Source organism: Symphalangus syndactylus, chromosome 21 (genome assembly GCF_028878055.3).
Source record: "Symphalangus syndactylus isolate Jambi chromosome 21, NHGRI_mSymSyn1-v2.1_pri, whole genome shotgun sequence".
Taxonomy (NCBI): domain Eukaryota; kingdom Metazoa; phylum Chordata; class Mammalia; order Primates; family Hylobatidae; genus Symphalangus; species Symphalangus syndactylus.
In genome coordinates, this window is record NC_072443.2 from 52989997 (window position 1) to 53015708 (window position 25712).

General features: G+C 52.7%; 1 protein-coding gene across 17 annotated transcripts in view; it reads left to right on the forward strand.

Moving 5' to 3' along the window:
* IFT122 (intraflagellar transport 122) overlaps positions 1-20619 on the forward strand; it is an 81085-nt gene extending 60466 nt beyond the window's left edge. For 9 of the 17 annotated variants that reach the window (XM_055259124.2, XM_055259119.2, XM_055259122.2 and 6 more), the window contains 12 exons: positions 916-1082; positions 3720-3891; positions 5332-5434; positions 7424-7564; positions 8684-8781; positions 13361-13461; positions 15436-15601; positions 16669-16780; positions 17749-17871; positions 19374-19453; positions 19835-19999; positions 20446-20619. In XM_055259124.2, coding sequence (XP_055115099.2) covers positions 916-1082; positions 3720-3891; positions 5332-5434; positions 7424-7564; positions 8684-8781; positions 13361-13461; positions 15436-15601; positions 16669-16780; positions 17749-17871; positions 19374-19453; positions 19835-19999; positions 20446-20535 — 1518 coding nt within the window. In that variant the 3' untranslated portion in view covers positions 20536-20619. Of the gene's footprint in view, positions 1-915; positions 1083-3719; positions 3892-5331; positions 5435-7423; positions 7565-8683; positions 8782-13360; positions 13462-15435; positions 15602-16668; positions 16781-17748; positions 17872-19373; positions 19454-19834; positions 20000-20445 lie in introns of those variants that run through there. The other 8 variants (XM_055259125.2, XM_055259127.2, XM_055259120.2 and 5 more) reach the window with 2 other exon arrangements.
* Positions 20620-25712: the final 5093 nt, after the last annotated feature.

Sequence of the window (25712 nt, forward strand, 5' to 3'; positions counted from 1 at the left end):
GAGAAGCTGGGCATACTGCTTCAGAGGTATGCTGAGGCCGAAGGAACACAGGCCCTAGGCCTGATCCCTGAGCCTCCAGGACCACAGCCATCTCTTCCTTCTCAGGTCCTGTCCTGAGCACCTTCCCTGCCTTAGATCCCCCCATGGCCTCCTGCTGTCCCACTGTCGGATCAGGTCCTCACCCCTGCAGACCTGACCTCAGCACAGGATCCCTAACCATTCAGCTGAGAAGCAACTAACCAGAGAGAGGTTTGCGTGTTATCTGTTCTAGGCAAGTAACTGAGGCAAAGACAATGTGATGATTCTCTAGTTCAGGGCACAGAACGTTTGCTGGTGACTCAGAGAGGGCCTGGAGGGCATGGAGGGCCGGCAAACTCTGTAAGTCATTTTGTTTGTGTAAGTTTAGGGGAACCCATGCTCAGCCTCACTCTGAAGCATGTGGTGTCACCCATATGATCTGAATAAAGATGATAGGTCTTGATATTTGGAATTGTGCACCAGGTTGTCTCATTGCTGTTTAGGAATAGTCATGTATTTACCAAACTATGTGAGTGAGAGACAGCCTGATCATGAACCCCCCACCTTGCAGACTTCATGTGCAGTGCCCCAAATAGTCTAGAAAGTGTTGTTTAGCCGATGAACAAATGCCCATTTGTGAGACGGGAAGGAAGCATTGGGGGCCAGCGTCCTCGATGCTGTCCCAGGATCCCCCAGGAACACCTGCAGGGCAGCCTGAGATCACTCTTCCCGAGACCTGGGACTCCCCCGACTCAGCCCGTCAGGGCCAGGCCCTGCCTACCTCCTGGTTGCCTGCTTCAGCCATGTGGGGCCCGCCCTTGCTGCTAGAAAAGCCTGATGTAACGCTGGCACAGGAAGTTCTGATCCAGAGTGTTTTTGTTTGTTGTGCTTCCTCAGGATTTCCTTGGATCTGGAGACCCCAAAGAAACAAAGATGCTAATCACCAAACAGGCTGACTGGGCCAGAAATATCAAGGAGCCCAAAGCTGCCGTGGAGATGTACATCTCAGCAGGAGAGCACGTCAAGGCCATCGAGATCTGTGGTGACCATGGCTGGGTTGACATGTAGGTTTTGGTCCCTGCCCCTGGAAGCATTTGGCAGCGTTTCATCACATGTCACCTCTTGACTGACAAGGGAACAAATAGTGCTTCTCTAATTATCTAAAGCTAATGTGATAGTGGCTAGGTTCTTCAGGAGACACAGAGATTGTCTGCCTTCCAGGAGCTTGTGGAGTCACTAGGGGAAGGGATGGTGGGGACCAGGGAAGAGGAGACACCAGGACATCACAGCTGCCATTTGCTGAGCGCTCACTACAACCCAGACGCTGTGATAACCTTCCAGGCATTAGGTTTTCCACTTATGCCGTCAGGGCTGGTGTCTCCTCGCCCACCTTGCAGATGATGAAACAGAAGCTAAAAAGGACAAGTTATTCCCAAAGTCCATATAGCTGGAAAGTTGTAGAGCTGAGCTTTAGCCTCTGATCTGGTGGATGTCGATGCCTACTACACGTGTAATGGTAGGAACAAAAACAAAACAAGTTCCAAATCCATCAGGGAAGAATTCTTATGGGAGGAACCATGGATGTCTTCTCTTAGGAGACACTCTTTGCATGAAGGGACCTTGAAGAATTCCAAGAGGTAAATAGAGATGGGGGGAAAGGATATGCAGGCAGGAAGTACAGCAGGAACACAGCGAGTCGGCTCTGGTTGGAATAAAAGACGTGTGGGAATGGGAGGGTGAAGGACGTGGGCTGTGGGTTGGGGGAAGTGGGCTGGCCACACTGGAAGGGCCTCCGATGCCGAACGGAGGTGCTTAGATTTGCCAATAGCAAGTGACCACCTACAGTCAGGGTTGTACAGTCAGACACCCCCTCAGGCAGGCAGGTAGAATGGAGACCAGATAACTGGCTAGTGCTGTAGAGCAGGAGGGAACTTGGTAGCTGAGGGCATGAGAGAGAAGTAGCAGTGTTAGAACCAAGTGACCCATCCCAGGGTGTTGGGGCAGGGATGAGTGTCAGGCTGGCTTTGCTCATTGGCTGCTAGTGGGTTACACCATTCGTCAAGGTGGACAACAGGGGGAGGAGGGGGTTGGGGGGGGCAGCACTGAGACAGGATGGATTCAGCCTTGGGACTCAGCACACCAGACCTCCAGGGGGAAGGTTTTGTCCTCCCAGTCAGTGAGCTTCAGGCTTATGCATGTGCACACACACATGCACGTGCTGCTGCGGTAGGCAAAGGACATGATGGGACAAGATCCTGAGGGTGGCTCAGGCCGGGTCCTAAAGGCTGTTGATTCTTCTGGAAACAACGTTGTGGTCTACAGGTAGCAGTGGCCCAGCCAGGATTTGGGGATACGGAAGAGGCTGGTTAATGATTAAATTGTTTCCTTGTGTGCTGCCATATATTAATAATTGGTGTGTGGGCCCCTCACAAAGGGACCTTGGTGGATGTCCTACCACCCCATCTTTTTCTTGTCCAATAGTAATTTTTTTAAAGACAGAGGCACAGATTTTGTTCCCCACATTATTCTTTAAATGAAAGGGTTCATATAGAAGACAGCCAGGCAGATTTAGGGTCCTCTGTTCTCTCTTCTGGTTTTTCATGACACTTTCATTTGTAAGTGCTATGTATCAGGTTACCCTGAGGGTACTTGAGTAATTCAAGAAACACATTAAGTATGTTCTGCTCGCTTTCCAGATGTGGCTATAAAAGGTGTCTTTCCTCCAGGGACGTTGGGTGTGTTGGGTGGAAAGGTTTCTAAGGCTGTAAGGGCTGTCTATGCCACCTTTCCCTAAAAACGTGTCCTTTTTCTGCTGAGCAGTGTTATTTTTAGATGCCATTATTATTCTAAGTGTAGACTGACAGGCCTCTGTGCCTTGCCTGTCTCTGAGACAGGGATTCGTTACAGCTGCTTCTCCTTCCTTTCTCACCAAGACTAGCCTGGGTAGAACCCTTTCTCCTGGGAGAGTTAGTTTGACTCCAAATTCCAGCCTGACCAGAGAGAACAAGTGCATTCTATCCAGGCCTCATGTCCCCATGAGCAATGGGAGGGCCGCTCACCATGGGGAAGCAGTGGTAAGCCAGTGGGTCCCTGCAGCTCCTCCCTTTGGTCAGCACATTGGCCAGGAGGACAGGGAAGACTTCCTGCAGGCCTTTGTCCAGAGCTCAGAGCAGGCCCCACGCTCACTTCCTTTAGAGGGCAGTCATGGAGGTATTTTTACGCCTTGGCATCCACTTTTCTGTGAGAATTCCTGCACCCGTGGTGGAAAGAGTGCTGGGCCTAGTCTTGGGCTGGGTGCTTCACCTTCCCCCCAGACTTTATTCTTCTCATCTGAGAGATGGAAGTAATCATCCACCTCTTAGGGTGGTGAAGATTCTGATTTCATGCATGGGAAAGCTCATGGCGTCATCTGGGTACCTGGTAGGGGATTAGGAGATAATTGTTTCTATGCCCTGCTGGATAGCTCAGTGACTTCTGAGAAAGACACACAAGGTGGCTGACGGGATCCTGTAAAGGCCACCTCTCCCGGACCCTGGTGACGTTTCTGGAGTGTGTATTCATGCATTTAATAACTACCCACTGAGCAACTCCCAAGGGCCATGGCACAGTATCAACATTGGGGACCGCAGAATGAATGGACATACAGCTTGCCATTGACAAGACCCAGAGCCCACCCTCCTACCTGCCCCTTCCCTCTCCAGGTTGATAGACATCGCCCGCAAGCTGGACAAGGCTGAGCGTGAGCCTCTGCTGCTGTGCGCCACCTACCTCAAGAAGCTGGACAGCCCTGGCTATGCTGCTGAGACCTACCTGAAGATGGGTGACCTCAAGTCCCTGGTGCAGCTGCATGTGGAGACCCAGCGCTGGGATGAGGTGAGGGGAAAGCAGGCCTCGTGGGCTGGGGCCCCACCTGAGCCTGGGACACAGGCGGGTGGGTACAGGGGCCCTTTGGGGTTCAGATGGAGAGAAGCTGCCCTCATGATGGAAGGAACATTGGGCTGGCAGTCAGGTAACTTAACCTCGAATTCTCTGAGCCACAGAATCGTGGAGGGCCTTTCCACTTGTCCCTTCATTCAGTCATTGAGAAAATCGTTACTGACAGCCAGCTCTGTGCCAGGGTGGTGACAGGCACCGGGGATGTGAGTGTGAACACGACAGCTCCAGTGCCTGCCGTTGGGCTGAGCTGCCTCTGACCAGCACCACAGGCTCAGACACATGGCTGATGTGGAGATGCACCTGCGTGACATTTAAAACCTGCTGGGTAGCATTTTGGCAGAAAGCACCATCTGTGCTTTCCAGATCCAGACTGCGAGAGCCATTTCAGGGGCCAGTTTTTTCCCTCCCTTCTCTGCCCCCACCCCACAACCACTACTTCTCTCTCTGGTGTCGGGGGCTGTAAAGAATTAGCCAGGCCAGTGAGAAAGGTGGCCAGCCTCAGGCTGGCAGAAGCAGCTAATGCTGCCCCTTCTGTGGCTCAACCCCCACCCTCCAGCTGACTGGCTCCCTGTTCCCTGCAGAGAAATCCATCCCCGAGAGGATTAGGAGCTGTGCCAAGATCCTCCCCCGACTCACCCACCCACCCATCATGGTCCATTTTAGAGTGAAAGCAAAGCCTTCACTGAGAGGAGCCGTCTGACTGTTGTCTGCTCTCTGAACGGCTCCATTTGGTGAGGTGATGAGGTCACTCATGAGAAAAGGTGGGGCTAGGGAGAGAGGCAATGATGGCTTCTCAAGAGAAATTTATTAGATTTCTCAAGCAGCATAGATTAGAGCATCTTAGAATGACTCAGACCTCGCTGTGCATCAGGCAGACTTTCTCCCCATGGCTCATGTCCGGTTCTCCAGGCCTGACAGGTGGTTCTGGGGCTTAGGTGAGAAGCAGTCAGTGGGTCCATACAGCATGAAGCCCACAGTCATCTTTGACAACTGATAAGAAGTGGTGATGATGATAATGTCAATTCTGTTTCCTTAGGTGTCGCCCGCAATTAAAAGAAATCTGTTTGCAGCACTACAGGAGCCCACGCAAACCCTCAAAATAAAATGTTTCCGATTCTGGGCTGCTTCTGTGGTCCAGAAACAGACTGTGTTGTTACTGAATCCAGTCGCTTGCATATTGCTGTTAATTGCCTTTTGTTTTCGAAGAGCTGATTTGTTTTTGCGTTTCTGTGGGTAGTTTTTGGGGGGAGGCACTCTCCCCCTCTGAGTTGTCAGGCTGGCAAAATATGACGTCCCTAATGGATTCAGCCAAGTGCAGTGTTTTCATGGGGGCTGCAGGGGCAGCTTTATTAAGACTTCATTTGCTCCTTCCCCCAGGCCTTTGCTTTGGGTGAGAAGCATCCTGAGTTTAAGGATGACATCTACGTGCCGTATGCTCAGTGGCTAGCAGAGAACGATCGCTTTGAGGAAGCCCAGAAAGGTAGGCAACACAGACTGTCACCTTCTAGAAGGAGCAGGAGAAGTCACTGCCAAGACATACATTTCAGGAAGGCTACCAAGACCTTCCCATCTGTAGATCCCAAGATAGATGACTTCATCTTGGGGATGTGACTGTTTGGTGGTGAAAGACTGTGGAGCATGGAAAGACCATTGGCTTTGGAGTCACACCCTCCTGGGCCACACTCACTTGCCATAGGCCCTTAAGAGGTGCTGCCTCCTCTCCAAGCCTCTGTGGTTACTGAGCAAAGTGCTGTGCACTGCAGTGTATCTTCCCATTTAATCCTCGCAACAGCCCTATGGTATAACTACTATCATTATGATTCCCATTTTGCAGATGAGAAAACTGAAGGGTAAAGAGGTGAAGAAATTTGCCTGAAGTTTCATAGCTAGGAAGTGGCAGGGAGGTAATATGAGCCAGGGTGCCATGAGGACAGTAAGGGAGGACTGCCACACAGTGTGAGGCATGGTCTCACCTCTGCTGAGAACAGAAACTCAGCTTTTATTTCTGGCTCAGATAAACGGGTGACTTCTGCTCCTTAAGATTTCTGTTGGTAAAATGGGCTGCACACAACGTACAACAGCATCTGAAATAGGAGCCAAAGCAAGTATAGAACTTTTGTTGATGTTATTGATCATATTTTTTAAAGTTGACTTCCCTCTCTGTGTCAGGCCCTGGCTGAGCACTTAACCTATGTAACCTTGAATCTTGCCAACAGCTGTGCAAGGACGAAGAGGCTAAATGTGCCATGCCAAGTCACAAATCTAGTCGGCAGCAGAACCAGAATTGCACCAGTGCCTCTCTGACTGGGGAACCTGATTTTTCTGTTTTGCTGCCTATTTAGCCTTCTAATTGAAGTTGGGTGTTTGATGTTCCATAGCATCTGATTTACACTTCTATATGGTAACCGTTGCCCGCTCCGGACACATTGCAGAACAAATCTCCCTGTTGGAGCTCCTCAACCGAAAGCCCTCATTGAAGGATAGCGCATTCTCTGCTGCTTCAGCATTTCCAGAGCACCCAGTTGCTGAAGTATCTGCATGTTTGGGCAAAACACATCAACCTATCCATCTGTCTGTGTCTGCCCTTCCAAGAATCCATCACCATAGTAACTTGGTACTCAGACAAGAGATTGTAGATGAGAATGGAACAAAGGCCAGACCTTCTCCTTCTCTGAAGGCGGAGGATTAGGATCATTTGAGCGTTCTCATATGGCAAGTGTCATGGCTACAGGTGCTTCACTGGCAGCCACCAACATCTCAAGGGGCTGGCCACGAAGTAGGTACTCAGAAAATATCTGTTAAACAGTATAGGAATGATTGAGAGTTTTTTTGCTTGTTTTCACAAATGGTTGTGAGAACTGAGGCAGATCCTTCAAAGTGGTCATTGAAAAGCAGTCATTTGAAGACAAACTGAGGACTTGAGTTGGGCTTGGTTCTGGGACCTTGGGTGTGACACTTTACCTCCATTTTGCAAAGCCCATTTCATTGCTCATAAAAGGGAATAATTTTCCTTCTTCGTAAGTCTGTGGTGAGGATCCAGTGAGGTGATTAGCAACAAAAGCATTTTACCTCCAAGTGCAGTAAAGTGGCAGGTCCTGTTTGTATCACCTTAGGAGTGACAAAACTTTGCCCTGGAATGAGCAGGGTGCAGAACCTCACTGAAGATGGGCAAGTTTCACTCTTAGACTTTGCCCTGGAATTTGGCCCCTCCAGTTTTTCCTTTCTGCCGTGCTTTTCAAAGTCGGTCGCCTTTTCCCAGCCAAAAAGGAATTTATCTCACTGTACTTTTTCCAGGATGTAGCCTTGGTTATTTAGAGAAGCGCCATCCCAGCAACGAAGCACTGCAGATGCTCCAATGAGTGTCCTACTTCCAAAGCAGCCCTGTGCAAGCCCCACAGAGCTCCATCCTGCCTCCTGTGTGACTTCCTAAATAGCATGTGCTTTTTTCCTCCCCCCACCGCTCCTACAGCATTCCACAAGGCTGGGCGACAAAGAGAAGCGGTCCAGGTGCTGGAGCAGCTCACAAACAATGCTGTGGCAGAGAGCAGGTTTAATGATGCTGCCTATTATTACTGGATGCTGTCCATGCAATGCCTCGATATAGCTCAAGGTGCGTAAACATCAGCCAGACCACTGTTTTCCCAAGCCCCACTCTGACACCAAGATAAACATCAGAAGAGCTGGGACATTTTAATTAAAGCCCTGGGCTTGTTTATTGGGTGTATTGTCCATAAGCCTGCCTTGCAGTGGCGTAATCTGGTGTGTCATCTTTTTCCAGTTTGCCCATCAGAATGGTATGAGGACCGTCCTGGGGTTACGGTTGGCAGGTCCAGTCCCGCATTGCTAATTCAGAGCATATCTCTCCCCTGCTACCTGGGAGCCCATAGCTGGACCTGGGTGAGCACTGGGTTTTAAATTTTTTTAATTAAATGAGAAGATGAACAAGAGATGGCTTTATAATAACACACTCCAGATTCTTACTCATCCTAGCCAGGAAAACAGTTTAAATATTGCTTTCTTTCACAAGACTTCCCATGATGTACTGAAGGAGTCCTGGAAGTGGAAGAGACAAGGAGATGTTCTTCTCCACTGGACAAGGCCACATGCAGGGGTGGGAAAAACACTGGAATGGAGGCTGCAAGTGACTTGTAGCAAGTCACAATCCCTCCTGAGCTCTGCATGCCCATCTGTCCTGTGGGAGTCCCTTGTCCTGGTCCCTTTGGTTGCTGGGAGCCTCACAGAGCCATGCTTACAGTTTGAAAATTATCAAGCCCAGGTGTAAGGTCGCATTTTTCTGTTTGGGCCAGTGCCTTATGCTTCTGATAGGAGCAGCAGAGGGAAGAGGCATAAGATGAGCATGAATGAATACAGTTGGTGTCTGCCTGCCCTTGTCCCAGCAGGCTCTTCTGACACATCTGGGGTCTTGCTGCAGCTGTCGCTCCCCCAGGGGAATAACCTGGGAGGGTGCAGTGAGAGATCTGGAAAAAATATCCTCAAACTCCCTGGCCTTATGCCCTGTCCACCTAAGAATTCACCATCCTGGAGTGGCCCTACTCCTAAGCAGAGTGCCTTTCCCCTCACTACACTTTGTCCCTCACCCTGGCACAGACACTGTGTGGTGGGAGAACTGATGCTGGCAAAAGCACTGTTGCCTGGCCCCCCCTCCTGGGGCCAGTTGGCAGCCACAGACACTGTTTGACACGTTTCCCCTCCCACCCGCTGCACACAGCAGATCCTGCCCAGAAGGACACAATGCTTGGCAAGTTCCACCACTTCCAGCGTTTGGCAGAGCTGTACCATGGTTACCATGCCATCCATCGCCACACGGTAAGGTGGCTGGGTCACCAGCACCTGAGGGTACCATCTCCTGAGCTAGGAGTCCCGGGCATATCTAAAGAGCAGCAGACTGGATGGAATGTAACCCACTGGTCACAGTGAACTGCTGAGGAATCTTGGTCTCCTCTGGGGAGAAAAAGTTTGAGTTTCCTTGATTGACTATTTGTCTGCCATGCATCAAGCAGTGGGCTTCTGAATTGTAATCCAGAGCTGGAATGGGCCTTGCTAGTTCCTCAGTGCAGGCTTTGATGACTCGGCAAAACTCTGCATTAACCAGCAAGGTGGGGTGGGAGTTCCATGAGGCCCTCTCCTTCAGTAGGGCGAAGGCCCAGGTTAATCAAAGGCTCGAGTTCCCTCCCTGGCCCTGTCAGTGACTTGTGTGTTCTTCAGTAATTCACTTTCCCTCTCTGTCCCTCAGTTTCCTTCTCTGTGAAACTAGAGTGTTGGCTTCGTCTCCAGAAACCCAAGTAGTTCTTTTTAGTCACTCCCTGATTTCTTTGAGAAAGCCATTTTAAATCTCTCTGGTGGCAGTGGGGAACAGGTGATGGGCTGTCAACAGCCTCTTCATCCACTGTATCTCCTCAATCACCCAACAGATGTTGAGCACTTAGTACCTAGTAGGCAATGTACTGAGGGCTTCATCGTATCAAGTCATTTCCTCCTTTCAACCACACTTTGAGGGAAGGACTGTCACCCCCATTTTACAGATGAGAATGAAGCCCTAGACAGAGGGGTCTCACAGGTTATTAGGTTGGTGCAAAAGTAATTGCGGTTTCAGACAATTTTAAATCATTATAACTAGGCTCAAACACATCTTTATTAATCAAAATAGGAACCATTATGATCAACACATTTTTGCCAATGAGAAATAAGTTTGTTTATTTCTGTAGCATAAAAATCCATACTTTGGGATTCAGTGAACTCTTGGAAAGCATTTTCTGCATCCTGCTGGTTGTGGAAGCATTTTCCCTGCAAACAGTTGTTGAGATGGTTGAAGAAGTGGTAGTTGGTTGGCAAGAGGTCAGGTGAATATTGCGGATGAGGCAAAATTTTGTAGCCCAATTCATTCAACTTTTGAAGCATTGGTTGTGTGATATGCAGTCAGGTGGGTGGAGAAAAATTGGGCCCTTTCTGTGAACCAGTGCCAGCTGCAGGTGTTGCAGTTTTCGGTGCATCTCCTCGATTTGCTGAGCATACTTCTCAAATGTAATCATTTCACCAGGATCAGAAAGCTGTAGTGGATCAGACCGGAAGCAGACCACCAAACAGTGACCATGACCTTTTTTTGGTGCAAGTTTGGCTTTGGGAACTGCTTTGGGAACTGCTTTGGAGCTTTTTCTCAGTCCAGCCATGGAGCTGGTCATCACCGGTTGTCATATAAAGTCCACTTTTTGTCACACCTCACATCTGATTGAGAAATGTTTTGTTGTTGTTGCATAGAATAACAGAAGACAACACTTCAAAACGACTATATTTTCATTTTCGATCAGCTCACGAGGCACCCACTTATCAAGCTTGTTCACCTTCCCAGTTTGCTTCAAATGCCAAACAACCGTAGAATGGTTGATGTTGAGTTCTTCGGCAACTTCTCCTGTAGTTGTGAGAGGATCAGCTTTGATGATTGCTCTCGGTTGTTGTCAAATTCCAATGGCCGGCCACTGTGCTCCTCATCTTCAAGGCTCTCATCTCCTTTGCAAAACTTCTTGAACTACCACTGCACTGTATGTTTGTTAGCAGTTCCTGGGCCAAATGTGTTGTCGATGTTACGAGTTGTCTCTGTTGCTTTATGACCCATTTTGAACTCAAATAAGAAAACTGCTTGAATTTGTTTTTTGTCTAACATCATTTCCATAGTCTAAAATAAACAGCAAGTAATAACTCATTAGCAAAAAAACGTAAAGCGAGAAATGCCCGTTTAAATGATGCATAACATAACCACATTTAAGAATGTATTCTACTATCAAACAGCAAATTCCAGAGCCAATATGTGAGTCTCAGTAGTCTGGCACTGGAGCCTGTGTTCCTAGCCTTTCCCTCCCTCTCTCCTTTTAGAGAAAGCAGGCTAGTATGTTGGTTTAGTGGGTAAACTCGAGAGTCCTCACACACAAATGACACTGTGTTATTTACCTTCTCTGGCCTTCAGCTTCTTTCTCTATAAAATAGGGATAACAGCAGTATCTACTTGATGGGATTGTTCTGAGGATTAGATGAGTTAATATTGGAAGAGTACCTAGCATAGAGTGACCCTAGGTGGCAGCTGTTCTTACTGCTGCTCCAGGCAAGGTTTCACGCCAGCTTTCCCTGACCTGCTCCCTTCAGCTGGGCATCTGGCATTTCTCTTTTTTCAGAGATGAGGTCTCTGTCGCCCAAGGTGCAGTGCAGTGGCATGATCATAGCTCATGGCAGCCTCAAACTGTTGGACTCAAGTGATCCTCCTGCCTGAGCCTCCCAGAGCACTGGGATTACAGGCATGAGCCACCACGCCCAGCCTTCCCGCAGTTCTTTGACCTCTCAAATGCCCTGCTTTCCACCTTGGGCATTTCTTTCCCTCTAATCTGTGCTGACCTCTCAGCACATTTTTTGCCTCTTGAGAAAGTCTGGCAAGAAGGACTCCTGACAGGCTCTGTGCAGGCTGTCAGTCTAGTGTCACATCTCTTCCCACAGCAGGGCCAGTGGTCTCAAGGGATCTCATCTTCCCTTACAGTCTTTGCCTTTCCTGAAACAAGACCCCCTCAGGGTCCCTCATCTTTATCAGGTGCTCACTCAGAGAGAAACCACCACAAAAGGAGCCCAGACTCAACTTAGGCTGGAAGTCAGGGCCCAGCTCAGCCTCAGTTTGCCCAAGCCATTCCGGAGCCTGGCTCTCAGCTCCTTCCCTCAGATTTTTCTCCCGCTGCTCCCTGTCCACTTCCTCACCTGGGGCATGGGGCTGAGGGCTCCTGTCCCTAACAGCTGAGCTCTGCTCCAGGACCTACATGGGACTAGGAGCTAAGGGGCCTCAGACCAGCTGGGGCCCTGACTCTTATCCCAGCTGAATCTTAATAATTGGGCCATTCCTTCATTCAACAAATGCGTACTGTGTGACAGACGCTGTGATGAGACCTGGTGACACAGTGGTGAACAAAACATTGTCCCTGCAGTCAGTCCCAATCTAGCAAACAGGACAATCCCTCAGGGGAAAAGTTTAGAGGCCTGTGAAGAGACTTCCTGGAGAAGGTGGCCCCTCAGCCAGGAGGGAGAGAAGTAAAAATGGGGCAAGTGAAATGGAGGAGGATTAGGAAGGGCGTTTGTGGCAAAGGTCACAGCCTGTGCAAAGGCCTGGAGGTGAGTGGTAGTTTGTGGTTCAGCATCCAGGGCCCAGCAGAGCAGCACTGATTCAGGGCAAGACTGGAAAGGGAAGTTCAGGTCCTTCCTGGATACATGACTTCTTTCCCAGAGGAAAGGACTCCCCTCCTACCTATTCTCTCTGGGACGTTACTTAGCTTCCCTACCTAGTGCAGTAGAACCAGAGGCAGACTTCATCTTGTTCTTACCCTGGAAAGGATGTGGTCTCAGGTTTTCTTGGGTTCTTGGAGCTAACAAAAGGTGTAGAAATTTACGTGTGAATTAAATAGAAAATGCTAAGCTCTGAACTGAAGAAGTGTAGAGCAAAGTGAGTCCTCAGGAGTTTAGACCAATTAGGGGTTAAGCTTTGGTGGCTCAGTGATGAGTAAGGCCTCACAAGACCCTTCTTAAGTGCTCACAAGAAAGAGGAGTGGCTGGCCTGCTGTAATCCTCACCATCTAAAGCTTTATTAGAAATGGGCAATCTCAGTTTATATACAGTGTGCCAGATGCCTTCAAAATAAGGTGTTCTTAACCTTTTATAGACCCTCACATAGAAAATTCCTTATTTGTCTGCTGAGCTTCTGGCAGCCTCTAGGTACGAAGACCAGTCACTAATGTGTGCTAACTGCCTCCTGTTAGTGCCTATGCCAGGAGCCAGGGAAATGGGTCAGCAGTTGAGGAACTCCGCATGTGTGCTCGTTTGGTGGCACATCAGTCAAGCTGCTGTTGAAAAGCACAGAAGAGGCATGCGGGTTCATGCTGGAGAGGGCTAAATGCCTCTGTTGAAAGACAGGCTTATATGAATCAGTGGTTATGTCCTAAGCTGCATAGAAGGTCTTCTCTTTTAGAGCTAATTGGAGACAACTTGAGTAGTTCAGAGAAATAGAATCATTACCAACTCCAGAGGCAGTACAGCTTGGAAGAAAGACATTCTTGGGCTTTGGAATCAGACCTGGGTTTGAATAGCAGCTCAGCTCTGTTCTAGTTGGTGACTTGGGCAAATCATCTATCTAGGTGTCGGTTTCCTCATCAGTACTGTGAGGATAAAAATGCATACCACAAGGTTATTATGTTAAAGACCAGATGAGACAGTGGCTGTATAGCACCCAGCACATAGTAGGTGCTCAATACTCAGAGCTGCTCTTGTTGATGTCACTCAGAATTATTGGTGTCTGCCTTTTGGCCTGGCCCAGCAACAGCTCAGTTGAGGAACTCAATCCCTGTTTGCTTTTCTCTCACTGCAGGAAGATCCGTTCAGTGTCCATCGTCCTGAAACTCTTTTCAACATCTCCAGGTTCCTGCTGCACAGCCTGCCCAAGGACACCCCCTCAGGCATCTCTAAAGTGTATCCTTTCTCTTATCCCTCCCCCATCCCACCGTTCTTGTCTAATGGCCCCAAGAAATTCCTTCCAGAGCACTTTCCTGGCAGAACCTTCCTCTCAGCAGCCCTCAGAGAAGAAAGAGAACTCACCTTCCCGCTGCTGTTTGGCTGTAGAGGCTCAGCAGGGAGGCCCAGGGGCCCAGGCCAAGAGAAGATGAGTTTTCAGGGCTCTCTGAGCTGAGCCCAGCAGTGGGTCTCTGGCCAACACACTGTCCCAATCCCTCCTAGAACCCACAGATGAGGGTGTGACTGAAATGGAAGAAGCACCAGGCCTTTGGGCTTGGAACCTTGGGCACTTCTCCAGACTGGGGAGGAGGGAGTGTTTGTTCAGCCCAGGTATACATAGCACCTTCTGTGCCCCAAGCTCTGGGCCAGGCACCAGGTAACAAAGCTGCCATCAAAGAGGGAGGTCACAAGTTAGGGTCTGGTTTGGTGGATGTGTGCTGTGTCTGAGGGTGGAATGAAGCTGAGGCCAGGGCCATGATCAGGGAAGTTTACCTGGAGGAGGTGATACCCATCATGCAAGCTGAGGCAGCCAGGGAAGATGGCCAAGTGGATGTTCCAGGGGAGGACCCAGCGTATGGAGAGGCAAGCAAGGCATGTGGGAGGGTGTGAGGGTACCCTGGGTGGGAGGGGCTGGAGAGGCAGCAGGACCCAAGGCCTGAGAGCCTACCTTTGGGTTTTCCTCTCTTTCTGTAGCCACCGAGGGCCACAGTGGTGCCATAAGCAGAGCAGGTGCCTGAAGGGCCTGTGCAGCCAGATACTGGATCATTACCAGGCAATGATCCAGATTTTTAAGGTCTTGGATGTCAGGAGACGTGATTGTCCCTGTTCTTTTCTAAATCTCACTGTACTCTCAGCTCCTTCCCAGCCCCAGCCCCACCTTCCCTCTGTAAGGAAAATCCACTCCACTGGAGAAGACCCAGAGCTCCTTGTTGTAAGAATTGGCCTCGCCAGAGGATTCCAGGCCCATTATTTACATTTCAGGGGAAACACCCCCAAATCAAGATGTGCCTTCCTGGAGTCAGGCCTCTGCTGCATGCGTCTCCGTCTTTCACCATAGGAGCAGTCAGGGCTATGTCTGTGGGGGCTGAGCACCTGTACTCATCCTTTCCAGCAAGTTCTGTTTGAGTCAACAGCTTGATGGAACCCCTACCCTGAGCCTTACCCTGTGCCATCCCCTGGGGACCTGGAAATGGCTCCTGACAGTCCCTGACTTTGAGGAGTCATGCTGGAGACACAGAAGGAAACTCTCCACAGAACTGCTGAAGTGGACGGGGCTGCACTGCAGGGGGCGGGAGCAGGAACACTGGGAGAGATGTGGGAGGAAGGGCAGGAGGGCCTGGGGGCAGCCAACATTGGAGGTGACCTGAGAGGAGAGCACAAAAGCTCGTCAGCCTCTGGCTGAGGAGCTCCAAGGGGGCCCCAGAGCACAGGCGAGGCTGCTGCTCAGAAACTGCCCACCAGGCCCTCGGGGAAGGGCGTGCAGGCAGAGTGGGGTACACCCAGGGGCCTCAGAGCAGGGTTGAGGGTGGCTCCCTAGGGAGTCTGGACCAGGCCCCACCTGGCAGGGCGAGAGCAGAGTGCCCTTCATGCCAGGCGTCCTAGGAGGGACTGGCTGGCAGGTTTGGTGAGGCAGGAAGAGCCATTTCGGCCTAGTCAGGGTACAAGATGAGCCATCAGCAGGCCCAGAGATGCTAAGCAAGGTTAAAGTATTAATGGAAACTACGCTGTTTTTATCTTTGGAAAAATTCCTGGGCCTTGCCGTCCGAGTACACTCACCTCTCACAAGCGCACAGAGCCTTCCTCACAGTCCTTCCTCTGCCCTCCCGGCACCAGCACGAGCTGTGTTCCAGCCTGGGTCTCACTCCAAGTATAGGCAGTGCCAGCTCCTGGGCGTGGTGTTGCCCCTGCTGTCCTTAACCCTGTTCACGGCAGGAAAATACTCTTCACCCTGGCCAAGCAGAGCAAGGCCCTCGGTGCCTATAGGCTGGCCCGGCACGCCTATGACAAGCTGCGTGGCCTGTACATCCCTGCCAAATTCCAAAAATCCATCGAGCTGGGTACCCTGACCATCCGCGCCAAGCCCTTCCACGACAGTGAGGTGAGGATGCAGCACCCTTGGGCAGACGGCTTCTCCTCCTCTCCCCTGAGGCCATCTCATGCCTTCTTGCCTGGCCTGGGTTCCGTTTGAAGAGAGCTGCCAGCTTCCTCTAGGCTCTGTGCCTCCCGCTCAAGCCTGGCCATGCCAGCTCCCCTGTGCTTCCCTGTCCACCTCCTGTTCTCCCCGCAGTCCACCTGGCGCCAGCTCACCGCCCCCGACAGCTGCAGCTCCCTCTAGACTCTGTGTCCCCCGCTCAAGCCTGGCCATGCCAGCTCCCCTGTACAGGCTTCCCTGTCCACCTCCTGTTCTCCCCGCAGTCCACCTGGCGCCAGCTCACAGCCCCCGGCCCCAGCCCCAGCCCTCAGCCTGGCCTCCCTTGCTCCTTGCCCTCCCCTAGGCAAGCCCCACACCTCTGTGCCCAGGTTGATCTGCCTTTCCCTCAGGCCTGGCTCCAGAGCTGAACCTTACTCTAGAAACCTCTGTCCTTTCTGGAACCAGGCTGTGGTTCTCCAGCAAATCTACCCCATACTCCCAGCCCACATTCCTTCAACCCAGCCAGCTTCCTTCTTTCCCACGCCCTCCCTCAAGCTCAGAGCAAGGACTTGGATCAGACAGACCTGGGTTCACATCCCAGCTCCACCCTCTCCTAGCTCTGTCTCCATCTTTCTGCACCTTGGGTTCCCCTTTCCCACAGGTAGTTGTGAGGCTAAAAGAGCCAGCACAGGCCACGTGCTCCACACAGTGCCTGGAGCATGGTAAATGGCTGGCTAATGGTGGCAGCGGCCACTGTCATTCCTGCCAGGGGAACAGTGCCGTTGAGCGCTGCCTGTGCAGGTGTCTTGGGCACAGGGACCCAAGTGACAGGGCTTGAGTATTTCGGCAGGCCTTTATCCTGCTTCCCCATGGCGTGGAGCCCCTGGGCCCGGCACCCATTCCCTGCCTGCCCACCCAGGTGGCCTTTCCTCTTTGCAGTCAGAGACCCCAGGGGCCCGAAGCCAGAGTCCATGGGGAGGAGGACACATGCCTGCCCTGGCCTGGCCCCTCGGGAGTCCATGGCTGTTTTGTAGGAGTTGGTGCCCTTGTGCTACCGCTGCTCCACCAACAACCCACTGCTCAACAACCTGGGCAACGTCTGCATCAACTGCCGCCAGCCCTTCATCTTCTCTGCCTCTTCCTACGGTGAGTCCCTGCATCCGGAGCATGTGGGCGAACGGCCTGTGGACAGCTAGGCTCACTCCACTGTTCTCTGGCCTCAGGACGTTGGGCAAGGGCCAAAGGCCTCTGAATGTCCCTGTTTATGAAATGAGGACACTCTGACGCCCACCTGCCTGACACAAGGAGTCACTGTCGGTGTTCCCAGAGATAGGACCCACTGCTGCCCAAAGCTGAAGCACCCACTCTGGGAATCTGGCGCAGGGCTTTACATAACCAAATGCCCCAGGAAGAGAGTCCGATGGCTTTGCATTCAGACCAGGAGGCTGAGATAGGTTTTCAAGGCCCAGCTCCTCGATGTTGACAGAGGATCAGAAGCCCCTTCCCAGGAGCTGAGCAGAGGCCACACACAGAGAGACTGCCCCTGCACACACACACACACACACACACACACACACACACACACACACACACACAGACTGCCCCTGTACACACACACACACGGCCCCTGCACACACACAGACTGCCCCAGCACACACACACACACTACCCCTGCACACACACACACAGACTGCCCCTGCACACACACACACACAGACTGCCCCTGCACACACACACACACATAGAGAGACTGCCCCTGTGCACACACACACACACACACACGGCCCCTGCACACACACACACACACAGATAGCCCCTGCACACACACACAGAGACTGCCCTTGCACACACACACACAGATGGCCCCTGCACACACACACACACACAGACTGCCCCTGCACACACAGAGACTGCTCCTGCATACACACAGACTGCCCCTACACACACACAGAGACTGCTCCTGCACACACACACAGACTGCCCCTGCTGCCTCTTCTTGCTTTTGGTGAAGCTGCCAGTGGGTTGAGAAGGAACTCTGTGGACACCCCACCTGCCTGGCGGCAAGTCCCTTGCAAGGCCCGCAGCCCCCTCAGCCCTTTCTCCATGCCCTCCAGATGTGCTACACCTGGTTGAGTTCTACCTGGAGGAAGGGATCACTGATGAAGAAGCCATCTCTCTCATCGACCTGGAGGTGCTGAGACCCAAGCAGGATGACAGACAGCAAGAGATTGCAAACAGTATCCGTGCCCTTGGCCAGAGCCTGTGTGTGCGGCTGTGTGAGGGGTCTGGGGACAGGCGGGAAGTAGGAGGGCCCAGTCCCAGGGGATGGCAGGCCATGCTAAGCCTGGCCCTGTGTCCCCAGAGAGATTGGACAGGCCCACATGGGACAGGGACAGGGATCAGAGATGGGCAGAGAGCTGGCCAGGGCCTGAGGACCCAGAAGTGGCAATTGGCACCTTGGTCTTCCTGTGTGGGTCTCCCACCCTCCCCTGCCCACTAAAAGGCACTGGCTGTGCCTCTGTCTGTGCATGGCTCCTACATAGCCAACATGGGACATGATGTCGGTGTTGGCCCCCCAGCTCTTCCACTCAGGTCACTTTTGCATGCAAGTGACAGAGTCCAAAACTGACAGGCTGAACAAGCGAAGGGTGTGCAAGGAAGCCCCAAGCAGGAGAGGAAGCTCTCTGGCCCAGCACTTAGTCTGGTTGGTCACAGGCTGGCTCTGCCTCTCTTGGCCGCACTGTCCTCTGGGCAACTTCATTCTTTGGCAGCACCGTGGTGCCCCCATAACAGAGATATCAGGAACAGTACCAGCCCCACATCCCCTCAGCCTCATAGCCCCCAGAAACAGCCAGCTTTCCTCTCAGCCGTGGCAGTGAAAGCCCCGGGGCACAGCTCAGCCTGCCCCTTTGGCTAGGAGGATGCACCAGGGCACTTGTCCAGGCCAGGCCACACTTGCAGGCTGGACATGGGAGGGGCTTCTGGCAGGGAACAGCACACACATGGCCTGGGGCCTCGCTTCCTTGCACTGACTGAGTCTGCAGGCCTGGGGGCTGTGAGCCTGCCTTTCTTGCAGCTCCCAGGTGCTGCCACCCACAGGGGCCACACTGGGAGGAGGGAAGCTCAGAGAGCTGCTTGCTGAAGGAAAGATGGACCCATCTCTGCCACCCAGGCTCCCTCAGGTGCCACAGATGATGTGTGCTATGGTGCTGGCAGGTGGGTGCTGTGCCCACTCCAACTTGATACCAGCAGTCCCCATGTCCTGGGCCTCCCTGCGGGACCCCTGCTGGCCTCTGTTACCAGCCCCACCACTGTAGGAGAGGGGCGGTTTCCGGGGACCTCCAGGTGAGTCTGACCCGCCCTGGGCTCAGTAGGGGTTCTCGCCCCTCTCTGCTCCATCACAAGTGCCCACAGACCCCCAGCAGCCACTGAATGTTTCTCCAGGATCCCTGGGCCCATCCCCTCCGTGCCTACCTGCAGCGGCTCACAGGGCCCACATGTGCTTCCCACTGGCCCTAGGAGCTATGGCGTGTGTGGCCTGCAAGGGGAATGGGTGAGGGCAGCAGGGCCAGCAGAGTCCCTTCCCTCTGCCTCCTTGGCCTGAGCCCCCTCTGTTCCTCCACCTGGAAAACTGTTCCACTGGCCCGGCTGCCCTTGAGTCTTCACACAGGTGTAGGGTGGAGGCTAGGGTCTGTCTCCTTCTCTGCTTCTGATTCCATCCTTGACCAGATCCCACCAGGCTCCCAGATTCTGCGGCTAGTGGAGACCAAGGACTCCATGGGAGATGAGGACCCGTTCACAGCTAAGCTGAGCTTTGAGGTGAGAGTGCCTATCTGGGTGACCTGCAGGAGAGCAGCCTCCATCCCTTGTCCTGTGCACATGGGGACCTTCAGCTAGCACAGTGGTGCAGGAAGATTGGCCAGAACTTCCAGATGTCGTGGCACGAGGGAGGGGCAGGACCCCCTTCTGTGGAGTGTGGGAGCCATGGCTGCCCCCAAGGGACCCTGGCCAAGGGCACAGGTCTGTGGACAGGGAGGCAGCTTCAGCTCTGGTGGGAGGAGCTTGCCACTGTTGGGGTCACCTGGGTTTAGGAAGCAGGTCCTCTCTCGCCACTGCCAAAGATTCCAGGATCATAATCCACACAGATGTGTCACTGTGGCTGAGTGAGGACACTATGCCTCCTTCCCGCCCACCCTGCAGCAAGGTGGCTCAGAGTTCGTGCCAGTGGTGGTGAGCCGGCTGGTGCTGCGCTCCATGAGCCGCCGGGATGTCCTCATCAAGCGCTGGCCCCCGCCCCTGAGGTGGCAATACTTCCGCTCACTGCTGCCTGACGCCTCCATTACCATGTGCCCCTCCTGCTTCCAGGTAGGTGGCCACCCTGGTAGCTCATGTGTGCTTCTCTCGGCCACTTTTCCCTTGCCCAAATGTCCCTCTGGGAGGCCTGGCCCCTGGGAGGAGGGGCACCTCCATGGCTCCAAGTTGGGACAGAGGCTTGGCTGTCCTCTCCCCCTACTTGCATTCCATGTGCATCTAAAGTGGACTTCACTAGACCCTGCGCTGTCCACATCCTCCCCAAATCTAGGAGGGCCAGCAAGTGTGATGTGCCTTTGACCTTCACTCAGAAAACAAGGAGCCCCACAGCCCCCTCCCATCTCCCCTTCCAGCCCACAAACAAAGGTGCTGCAGGTCTGTGTCCAGCCCTGACCACTGCCAAGCCCCCCCCCCCCTTGAGAGGCAGTGCGTCCTGGCCCCAGGCGTAGGGCTGACGAGCACTAGGGCTTCAGCCTGGGCTTACGGCTATCTTCCCTCAGATGTTCCATTCTGAGGACTATGAGTTGCTGGTGCTTCAGCATGGCTGCTGCCCCTACTGCCGCAGGTGCAAGGACGACCCTGGCCCATGACCAACATCCTGGGGACGGCCTACACCCTCTGCCTGCCTTGGGGTCGGCTGGGCTGTGAAGGAGAATAAAGAGTTAAACTCAGAATGTGTTTCTTGCCCAGATGAAGTTTGTGTTTTGTGGGGGGGCCTTGTGTAACCACGGAATTCCTATTTATGGCATTTCATGCCTTGTAAATAGCACCAGGAGATGAGGAAGAGAATGTACATATATTTTCTAAGGAAAAAAATCTGTTACTTTCATAACGGCTCCGAGTTGTTCGTGGCAGCCTGCTGGAGTCCGCCGATCTGTCACACCGTTAGCATGTACATTTTGCCAACAGATTGCCTCAATAATGACAAAAGGGCTCCTTATTTTCATCAGTGTCTACATTTTAGCAAATCTTATTATTGTCTGCAACTTAATTTCCGTATGCAAAAGTGCACCTGTTTCTAATTTGAAAGGAACATTACATTTGTGTGCTCTTAACATTTAATCAAAATGGCAATATTGAAAGGGGTAGGGGAGCAGGGAGTTTTTTTATTTATTTTGATTTAATGGGGATCCATCTTGACAAGAGAAAATACCTGGGTCCAAAGAAGATGGTAGGAGTTTAAAAAAAGGCTCCTGTTTGGTAGCCCAGTCAAGGCTCCTGTCCAGGCCCTGGAGCCGCCCTCTTCGGTCCACCTTCCCCAGCCCCACAGAGCAGCCCCAGCCCAGTGGACACTCTTCCCTTTGGAACAGCTCCTTAAGCAGGAGGCTTCCGTTTGAGATTCCAGACTTCCAATGTCCATTCCCTCAGGCATCACTGATGTCCAGTCCAACAGCTTGAGGGCATGGAAGGAACAGCACACACAAGCTAAGGAGAACTCACATGTATTGGGGATGTTTTTGGCACCAGCCACATTCCATGCTGTCTCAAGCCTCTCAGCAGCCCTGTGAAGGAAGGGTTATGATTTCCAGTGGGGCTGGGAAGGGGGTTGCCAGGGCCCAGGGGCTGCCTCCAGCCCTGGGAGGGGCGGCCCATGATTTGTCCAGCCCCGAGGCCCTGCCCCTTTCACCCCGACTCCACCTGGCAGAGGTGGCAATGCAGCACTTCATGAAAAGCCCAAGAGCAGCCAGGCACAGGCAGGAGAGAGGCTATGGGCTGTCATGCCATGCTGAAACCCACCTTCCCGTCGTGCTGCAGTATTGATTCCTTACAACCCGCCTGTGCAGGGGTCAGGGCAGGGCAAATGTGCCCACTGGAGGGACGCAGACACTGAGGCCCCGAGGAGAGTGGCTGCAGAGGCCCCCAGTGGGAAGTGTTGGAGCTAGAGCCCCATCCCAGAGCCCCTGCCCCACCCTAGACTACCCCTCCTCCCTGCCTCCCTCCGCATCTCTCTGGAGATGATGGAGGAAAATAAAGAAAGGGAGCCAGACAGTTGTGCCAACAGAACTCCTCCATCGAGTGTCTAATTACTTACCATCATGCATGCACTCTCTCACTAAGCATTTATTAATGTGTTAGGATTTCCATTAGCGCATGACTTGAACTGAAATCATTTGCATATGGCTGGGAAAAAGAGGGGAGAGGGAGAAAACAGCTCCAGCTACCCAGCAGTCAATCACAGTGACAGATCAGATGGTCCCTGGCTGGAGGCAGGGGAGGGTTCCAGCCGAGACTGTAGCATGCATCCCCTCAGCCGAAGAACACAAAAATAAGTGTGCTGTACCGGGCTCTGCTGCCCCGGGAAGCTCAGCTCTAGAGGCCTGAGTAGGATCCCTATTCATTCAGATGCGCTTTCCGTGCATCATCCAAGGCTGCCTATTACGCAGGTGATGACACTGAGCCTCAGTCATGTTATTTTTCATTCAGCAAATATGCATTAAGCCAAGGCATATTTGGTTGCACTTGGGTGCAACCTTTGTGCATAAGCCCTGTGTCTGGCCGCTTTTCTCTCTCAGCCTGATCTGGGTCTGAACCAAGTCCAGTCTTTTCTCCAAGCCTGTTTCCTCATCTGCACAAAAGGGCCCCCTCCAGCTCTGACTCCGAAGTTCCAGCCTCAGTCTGCGTCTGTGAACAGCACTGGATGATGATCCTCTTGACCCCTCAAGTGCCTGTGGCAAGGAAGGCACCACAGGGACCTGGTGATGCCCATTGAACTAAGAGGACACTGAGGCCAGAGAGGAGCGGCTGCTGGAGGCTGCGCAGCGGGGCAGTGATTCTGGCCTGTAGTCTGTAGTCCCAACTATTCAGGAGGCTGAGGTGGAAGGATCAATTGAGCCAAGGACGGGAATTCAAGGCTGCAGTAAGCTATGATTGCACCACTGCACTCCAGCCTGGGCAACAGAGCAACATTCATCTCTAAACAACATTTAAAAATTGTTTTAAGAAGACAAATGAGATAATCGTTTATCGTAATGGCTGTGTAAAAACTGAATATGGCTGGGGGTCAAGGCAGGAGGATCGCTTGAGCCAGGAGTTAGAGACCAGCTCAGACAATATAGGGAGACCCCATCTGGCTGGGACTGGCCCCGATCTCTCATCTCCAAGTGCTCAACATTGTGCCCATGTTCTTGGAAGGAGGAAGTAAGGGAGAGGTAGACTGAGCAGCCTCAGGTGGACCTGACTGTAGACGCACCTCAGGCAGCTGGAGGTCCCTGGGCCTTGGTTTCCTGTCTCTCCCCAGCAAGGCTGTGAAGCCAGGAGCCCCTGGTGGCTGTCGCACGGGTGGGCAGAGGCCCCTCCTCCAAGGTCGCTCTGTGTCTCTTCCCTGGCTTGGAGTCTGTGTGGCCACAGCAGAGGCCACCACTGGGCAGGGTGCTTACCCGGGGCCTCCCTGATTCTCCCTCCGCAGATCCAGAACACTGGCCTGGTATGGAGACCTCGTCATGGCCCTCCCTGCTTGCCACCCGCAGCAGATGCCCATGCAATTCAGCCAACACCCAGACCCCTAGGCCTGCCCTCTATCCCCACCATGCCACCCTGGGGGGCCCAGCACCTCCATGCCCAGCTGGCCCTCCCTGCCTGCCCTGCTTGGCAGACTCTTTTGAGGCTCTTTTGACCCTCCTGGTCCACCTTTTGCTCCTCTGGGCTCCCATAGCACTGGGACTGGGAGAAAACTCTTATCTCTCACACTTAGTTTCCCATCAGTACCCCATGAGACTGGGAGCCCCTTGAAAGCAGGAACCATGTGGGATCCACCTCAGCGTCCCCAGGGCCCGGCCCAGGGTCTGGCGCATATAAGGAGTTTGGCAAATGCTAGGGTAGAAAAGAGAAAGAGGAAGGAGGAAATGAGAGCTGGTCTTTCTCCCTCCCTTATTCCCCCTCGACGCTCTCAGTGCTGCTGAAAGCCTCACGTAGCCTTGGTGATGCAGCCAGGTGGGGCTGAGCCATGTGGGGGACCAAGAGAAAGAAAACCAAGGAAGAGGAGGAGGAGGAGGAGGAGGAGGAGAAGGATGCTGACCTAGCAGCTCCTCTCACAGCAGCTCCTCTCTTGTGGAGGCTGAAGAGCGATTTGTGCCCTGCAAGCTAAGCCCCTAATCCTCTGAGGCAAAGGCAAAGCCCCTACTCGGGCTCCCAAGGGCTGGGACTCGGGTGCCCCAAGATGGCTGCGTCCAGCCATCTTGGCTTAGAAAGCCCCCCGCACGCCAGCTTGACCAACACCCACACCATGGGTTTCTCTGGACTGCCCGACACAAGGTGTGGGTGCTGGCCAGGCCTGTGTTCAAATCCCAGCTCTGCAGAGGAACTTTGACCCTGCGTACCCCAGATTCCTCAGTGGTCAGTGGGGAGTTAGACCCTCTTCACAGGGGGCAGGAGGAGTTGTTCATTCATTTAACAAATATTTATTGAACACCTCCTATGGGTTGTGAGCTCAGAGGCAGCGATGAACAGGCCAGGCTGGTCCTGCATTCTAGAAAGAGATGGGAAGTCACTCAAGAAGAAGACAAATGAGGCCAGGTGTGGTGGCATGCCTGTAGACCCAGTTACTCGGGATGCTGAGGTAGGAGGATCACTTGAGCCTAGGACAGGAATGCAAGGCTGCAGTAAGCTATGATTGCACCACTGCACTCCAGCCTGGGCAACAGAGCAAGACTCATCTCTAAAAAACATTTAAAAATTGGCCGGGCGCGGTGGCTCACGCTTGTAATCCCAGCACTTTGGGAGGCCGAGGCGGGCGGATCACGAGGTCAGGAGATCGAGACCACGGTGAAACCCCGTCTCTACTAAAACTACAAAAAAATTAGCCGGGCGTGGTGGCGGGCGCCTGTAGTCCCAGCTACTCGGAGAGGCTGAGACGGGAGAATGGCGTGAACCCGGGAGGCGGAGCTTGCAGTGAGCCGAGACTGCGCCACTGCACTCCAGCCTGGGCGACAGAGCGAGACTCCGTCTCAAAAAAAAAAAAAAAAAAAAAAAAAACATTTAAAAATTATTTTAAGAAGACAAATGAGATAATCGTTTATCGTAATGGCTGTGTAAAAACTGAACATGGCTGGGTGTGGTTGCTCACACCTGTAATCTCAGCACTTTGGGAGGCTGAGATTACAGCCTCCCAAGTGGCTCCCAAGGCAGGAGGATCACTTGAGCCTGGGAGTTAGAGAACAGCTTGGACAATATAGGGAGAGCCCAACTCTACAAAAATGAAAATAAATTAGCCAGGCATGGTGGCACACACCAATGGTCCCAGCTACCCAGGGGTTGAGGTGGACCGCTTGAGCCCAGGAGGTTGAGGCTGCAGTGAGCCATGATCATGCCACTGCACTCCAACCTAAGTGACAAAGTGATACCCTGTCTCAAAAAACAATAGGCCAGGTGTAGTGGCTCATGCCTGTAACCCCAGCACTTTGGGAGGCCAAGGCGGATGGATCACTTGAGATCAGGAGTTAGAGACCAGCCTGGCTAACATGGCAAAATCTCGTCTCTACTAAAAATATAAAAATTAGCCAGGTGTGGCAGCACATGCCTGTAGTCCTGTTTACTTGGGAGGCTAAGGCAGGAGAATGGCTTGAACCAGGGAAGAGGAGGTTGCAGTGAGCCAAGATCGCACCACTGCGCTCCAGCTTGGGCGACAGAGTGAGACCCTGTCTCAAAACGACTAAACCTGGTGAGGGTGCCTGGTGTGTAGGATGGTCAGGGGTGGTCTCTCCAAGGACATGAGTGTGAGCGGAGACCTGAAGGAGACTCAGGAAGAGATTAATACTGTCAGCAACAAATA